The sequence below is a fragment of the Salmo trutta genome, chromosome 21, assembly GCF_901001165.1.
Source record: "Salmo trutta chromosome 21, fSalTru1.1, whole genome shotgun sequence".
In the NCBI taxonomy this organism is placed as follows: domain Eukaryota; kingdom Metazoa; phylum Chordata; class Actinopteri; order Salmoniformes; family Salmonidae; genus Salmo; species Salmo trutta.
Genome location: NC_042977.1, coordinates 41,056,384 through 41,063,202, shown reverse-complemented (window position 1 = coordinate 41,063,202; position 6,819 = coordinate 41,056,384). Strand labels below are relative to the sequence as shown.

Sequence of the window (6,819 nt, the reverse complement as noted above, 5' to 3'; positions counted from 1 at the left end):
CTGTTATAGCCTCTCTACTGTCTATAGCTTCGCTACTGTTATAGTCTCTCTACTGTATATAGCCTCTCTACTGTTATAGCCTTTCTAAGGTATTTGAATAACGCGCCACGGGATTCAACTGGCTGTTGAGTTGGTGGGACGCTTGGTTAAGTTATTGTCCTGCTGAAAGATGAATTTGTCTCCCAGTGTCTGTTGGAAAGCAGACTGAACTAAGTTCTCTTATAACGCTTCGTATTCAAGACATAAAGTTAATTTCTTTGAAGCATCTTTGCAGTTTTACTTTAGTACCTTGGTGCAAACTGGATGCATATTTTGGAATATTTTTATTCTGTACAGGCTTCCTTCTTTTCATTCTGTCATTCAGGTTATGTCACGCCTGCTCCCGCTCCCCCACTCTGGTGCTCGAGGGCGCCAGGCGGCCCATCACTACGCACACCTGTCACCATCGTTACGCGCATCAGCACTTATTGGGACTCACCTTGTCAAAGGAATTATTCTATACCAATGGTAATAATTAACAATCAATAAGCCTTCACTAATTCCCAAGGTTTGTAAGACAATGGGTTAATAATTAGGCAAGGACTCAGCTTTCTGCAAAGGTTCGTACGGTTTATTCAGAGATCGTTCTGCCCAACATTAACAAAGAAGTTCATTTTATCCTCTCTCTCCGCTTACGCACACACCTCCACACAAACAGTAGGTGAACAGTATCCCTCCCCGGACTTCCCACCACTGTTAATCACTATCCAGCGCTGCCTGTTCCTTTCCCCCGAGATTAGGAGAACCTTGAAGGCTACTCCCGGTAGCCTTGATTGTCTCCCCTATATCTGTCACTTCCTCAGTTTCTTCCCCGTGTCAGCATTGATGTCATTTTGTTCCCCTTGTCCAGACACAGTCCTTGTTTTGTTTCATGTTCGTTATTTATTAATTCCTCATCCCCCCCGTACTTGCTTCTCATCTCCCATCGTCTGTCCTCACAGGTTAGTATTGTGGAGTAACTACAATGTAGATCCATCCTCAGTTTCTCCATTATTCAACTCTGTAACTTTTTTAAGGTCACTATTGGCCTCATGGTGAAATCCCTGAGAGGTTTCCGTCCTCTCCGGAAACTGAGTTAGGAAGGACGCTTGTATCTTTGTAGTGACTGGGTGTATTGATACACCATCCAAATTGTAATTAATAACTTCACCATGCTCAAAGGGATTTTCAATGTCTGCTTTTTTTATTTTATTTTGACCCATCTAGCAATAGGTGCTCTTCTTTGAGAGGCATTAGAAAACCTCCCTGGTCTTTGTAGTTGAATCTGTGTTTGAAATTCACTATTCAACTGAGGGACATTAAACATAATTGTATGTGTGGGGTACAGACATGAGGTAGTCATTCAAAAATCAGGTTAAACACGATTGTCACAACCTGATCTGTGGCACCTATCTTTGATTGTCTCCTCCCTCCTCCAGGTGTCACTCATCTTCTCCATTATCCCCTGTGTATTTATACCTGTGTTGTCTGTTGCCAGTTCTTTTTGTTCGTTCAAACCAACCAGCGTTTTTTCCCTTGCTCCTGTCTTTGCTATAATCCCTGTATTCTAGTTTCCCAGTTTTGACCTGCTTGCCCTGACCTGAGCCTGCCTGCCGTACTGTACCTTTGCCCCTCCTATCTGGATTCTGACCTCTGCCTGCCCTTGACCTGTCCTTGTTCGAGTAAAACGTTTTTTACTTCGACACTGTCGGCGTCTTACATTAAACTTGATCAGTTGCACGGACTCACTGTGTGCAATAATGAGTTAAGCCAATATTTACTCATGAACTTATTTTGGCTGGCCATAACAAAGGGGTTGAATACTTATTGACACATTTTTTACTAATTTGTTGAACATTTGTTGGGGTATATTGTGTAGTCCAGTGACACACAATCTCAATTTGATCCATTTTAATTTCAGGCTGTTACAAAACATGTGGAATACTTTCTGAAGGCACTGTACTTTTCCATGTATCTCAGCTTACTGTAATTAGAGCTAATGATATGAAACATGAACTTCTGAATTGCAAGAATCCTTTGAGTTCTATGTTATATTAAACAAGTATCAGTGGGTGTGAGAGTTAAGCTTTTACTCATCACTTCAGCTCATTGAAGTGGTCTTCAATTGTTCTGTGAATGGAGAGGATCCTCCCACTTTGTCCCAGTTTTCGCATGGTAGTTGTGTAAGGTTATAAATTGCAAAAAAACAGCATCAATGTGTTAAATGTCTCAATATTTATATAAACATGATTATGTCCCAATTAATGCATCGTGACAAACTCAAGGGGAAAAGGTTGTGGAACAGTGATGCAACAACTGAAGAGGAACTATTAAAACCCCTTTATGATGATGTCACAAGCGTCGTATTGAATTGACCAAGGCGCAGCGTGGCTAGTGCTCTTTCTTAATTCTTTAATGAAGAAAACTTTACAAAAATAACAAAACGACCAACAGTTCCGTCAGGTACAACAACTAAACGGAAAATAACCACCCACAAAACCCTAAAGAAAACAGGCTGCCTAAGTATGGCCTCCAATCAGAGACAACGAAAGACACCTGCCTCTGATTGGAAAACATACTCGGCCGAACATGGAAAACGAAACATAAAAATAGAAAACTAGAACAAATTCCCCTAGAAACAAAAAACCCCAAAACACACAAAACAAACCCCCTGCCACGCCCTGACCATTCTACTATGGCAAATGACCCTTTTCACTGGTCAGGACGTGACAGATGACCTATTTAGTTGTCACAGAAACACTTTCCCCCCTTTGAGTTGAGGGCATCAACACATTCTGTGTTCCTCTGACCTAGAAAATAACCATATTATCAAGACAACCTACACCTAACAGCCCACGTCCACGCACATCAGTGCACGAGGTCTAAGTCTCACACACACACACACACACACACACACACACACACACACACACACACACACACACACACACACACACACACACACACACACACACACACACACACACACACACACGTGACTATTAGATTGATCAGATAGGTGATTGAATTCCTCTTGTATTTCCCTGCTGTGTGTATTTACTTACCAAACAAAGTCACACCTGAAAGTTCACCTTCAAAGTCGCCATTTGAAAATCCCCTGCTCAACAGGTTAGGGGAGTGTTCCTCTAGTATAGAATGTTGACCATCAGTCAGAGCTGTAGAATTAGTAATTACAACTTAGAGCCCTGGGGTCATTATGTCATCATAGTTGTCATACGTCTTGTAAGAAAAGTTCTTGCTCATCCTCAGTGCAACACCCTGTGGTGAAATTAAATTCCAGTTTTTCTGGTTTGTTTGCTTTCTAACACATCACATATTTTTTTTTATCAACATCACCACCCCAAATATGCCCTTTCACAGCTTCATAGGACATAAACAGGGGCAGTTCCATGGTTTGACTCAATAGACTTTATCACTGTGGCGCTAGAGGAGGCTGGTGAGAGGGGCTTTAGGAGGACAGGCTCATTGTAATGGCTGGAATGGAATCAATGGAAAAGAGTCCAACACGTTGTTTCCATGTGTTTGATGTGTTTGGTACCATTTCATGAATTCCATTTCGGCCATGAGAATGAGCCCGTCCTCCTATAGCTCCGTCCACCAGCCTCCTCTGTGTGGCGCACAATGCACTGTGTTTCCTCCTAGACCAACTGATACATCTGATAACTGTACATACAGTATGTTCTATGATATGATCTGTGGTGGTTTCATTGATGTGGGTACATGGTTACACATACACACATAACCACAGCAAAGGTGTTAAAACCTCAAAAAGTGTCTGTCCTATATCTAGGAGATATAAGAAAACTCAGGAAATATTTAGGTTTTTTGGGATACATATTTATCCCCATGTTTTTGTTGGCACAAACCTACCTCCATACGTCTATTCATTTGTATTAGTACCTTCAGACGAGTCCCGTGACACTTGTGGGGGTCGTAGAGCAAAACAGAGAACACCACCGTGTTCGTGAGAGTCCGTGTGGTATTAGTGGAGTGTTAGTTTGTAGCCCAAACGGTTCGGACGCTACAGACAGAAGTTGGCACATTAGTGTTACTTGTTGGGGACGTAGAGCAAAACTGAGAACCGGAGAACCATTCGGACTCTACAGACGTTTTTGTGAGAAGACGGATTTTGCGGAATTCTCATGGTCTGACATCGTTCACTGCGTATGCGGAAGGCTGACATACGTGCATGAGGTGGACTAAGATGCAGCCCATGCAAAAACCTGATATCTCTCGCTTAAACTGACATATTTTGATGGGGATTTTTTTCTTGTCACTTAGACTGACAGTGGTTGGCATGTAATTCACCCTACACTCCTTATATTTATAACTAGATCACATAGAATCATAGGATAGAACAGTGTTTCTTAATGGGGACCAAAAGGTGTGAACATTTCTGTTATTGCCGTAGCACTAGACACCTGATTCCACTAATCATTGGGAGTGTTCCTCTGCCTGGGCGTTGCTGATGCATTGTAGATCTTACAATGCCTGGATAGGTATTTTACGTATGAGCTAACCACATGTTCTAATAGCAATCTGGTGCTCGACAGCACGGTCGATGACGTGCCACACAACCATTGGTTGATGCATGCAACGTCTGAGCAGGGTGTTGATGATGAGGTAATTAGTGGAATCAGGTGTGTAGCACTAGGGGCAAAACTAAACCCTTTGGGTCCCCAGCACCAGGATAAAGAAATACTGAGATATAATATAAAACACAAACTCACTTAACATAATCCCAAAATGTATTCCTTAACCCAGGAGACTTCAACAAAGGTGCAAGCGTTTAGGTAAACATATATTGTTGTGCATTTCAATCAGCTCAGAATAAATGCTGTATATAAATAAACAAGTCATAGTTGTGTTCAAACAGTCTCCCTCTTGTTCTGTTGAAGAATCTTGTTCGTTTATTTTTGCTCGTTGGGGAAAGTGATGGGGAACTTCTGCCGTGGAACTTTGGTGTTAAGGCGTGGGTAGGAAAGCCCATTTCACTCTCTACCTGCACCAGGAGTGTATATATAGCTCTGGTGATGAGTAGGACCTCACACAGCCACTGAAGCTCTCTTTCTGAAGACAAGACAGCAGCTCATCACATCACTAACCACAGCACCACAGAAGAAGAGATGGCCCAGATCAGAGCCCCTGTTATTGTGCTGCTCGTGCTCCTGGCTGTGGGCCTGTTCACTACTGAGGTTTCCGCTGCTAAACGAGGTCAATATTGGATGTGAAAGTCTTGTCTTAGTCTGTCTGTCTGTCTGTCTGTCTGTCTGTCTGTCTGTCTGTCTGTCTGTCTGTCTGTCTGTCTGCCTCTGTCTCCCTCTCTCCTTGTTTTTTAGAAGAAAAAAATGTAATTCCTATACATGATAACATTTCTTGTCTTTTTGCTCAATAGGTTTTCCTACAGGCTGTTGTACACGTTACTCCCAGGGTAGGATAGACATTGGTCTCATCCGTGGCTTTTCCATACAGACAGTGACTGACGAGTGCAACATTGATGCTATCATGTGAGTGACTTTGGAAGGTCTAACAGTAGAACTGTGCTTAATAGGTCTGAGACAAATTGCAAGTAAAATTAAAAGAGGAATTATAGTACATGTATTATTTCATCAATTTAAGTATATCATTAAGTATAAAATAATTGTATAACAGAAGTAATACAATTTGATAGCTTGATATTATTTGTGTTGATTTATTTGCAATGTGATATTATAGAGATGTAAGCCTATAAAGCACTGATGATTGACTGATGTTGTCTCTTCAACATGTTCTCTTCCAGTTTCCACACTGTCAGAGGGAGATTCCCTTGTGTGGATCCCACCAAGGGCTGGGTTATAAAAGCTGTTCGCATGCTGAGGTAAGAATTCATTCATATTTATTCAGGAAAAAATGATTTGGTTCCATGGAATTGAATTATACTGACAGTGTGTGTAGGGTTTATCATAAGGATATTAGGTAAAACGATGGTTGTAAGAAATGGATGACATAACTTTATTTCTTCTCTACAGGGAGAGAGCGGAAGGATTGAACAAGAAAAGGTCATAGGAATAGTTCTCATCACAAGGGTACACGGGACGAAGAGTTCATGTTGCTACCTTCATTAACGGAGGAGAATGCGAACATGCTGGAACCCTGCTATCTCTAAGTTTATCCAACTACCTGAATTTTAGCAGACATTTTTCTGTAGTGAAAAGTATAATAAATGAAGAATATAAGCAACCTGGAGCACCTGGACACAGCCCTTAGCCGTGGTATATTGGCCACATATGACAAACCACCGAGGAGCCTTATTGCTATTATAAACTGGTTACTAACATAATTAGAGCAGTAAAAATATGATTTATTGTCATACCGATAGTATACGGTCTGACATACCACAGCTGTCAGCCAATCAGCATTCAGGGCTGGAACCACCCAGTTTATTATGTTATATAACCTATTTGTATATGAAATAATCTCTGTGTTGGCAGAGTTTAATGGTATGATCTTGTTCTATGAGCATCAGAAATCGCACCTTTTAACCCTTTTATTGATAAAGGTCTTGTGTATGATCAGTAGAAAATAAGGGAAAGCCACACACTCTAAGAGCTCAGATGCAAAAATGTAATAACCTAATAACCAACGTTTCGACAGCAAAGCTGTCTTCATCAGGGTATGATCACAAACACTGTGAGATGACTCGTTTATATAGTGTCAAGAGACACACAGGTGTTTGTAATCATGGCCAAGTGTGGCCTAATATCATTGGTTAACTCAAATATTTAAAAAATGCCATACAAA

The 6,819-nt window shown here is 41.3% G+C and overlaps 1 protein-coding gene across 1 annotated transcript; it reads left to right on the top strand.

Moving 5' to 3' along the window:
• Positions 1-4,978: 4,978 nt before the first annotated feature.
• LOC115156417 (C-C motif chemokine 20-like) lies at positions 4,979-6,593 on the top strand. Its single transcript, XM_029703853.1, has 4 exons — positions 4,979-5,253; positions 5,435-5,546; positions 5,819-5,896; positions 6,048-6,593. Exons 1-4 carry the CDS (start codon positions 5,166-5,168, stop codon positions 6,082-6,084), a joined length of 315 nt encoding a protein of 104 aa, XP_029559713.1. The 5' UTR covers positions 4,979-5,165; the 3' UTR covers positions 6,085-6,593.
• Positions 6,594-6,819: the final 226 nt, after the last annotated feature.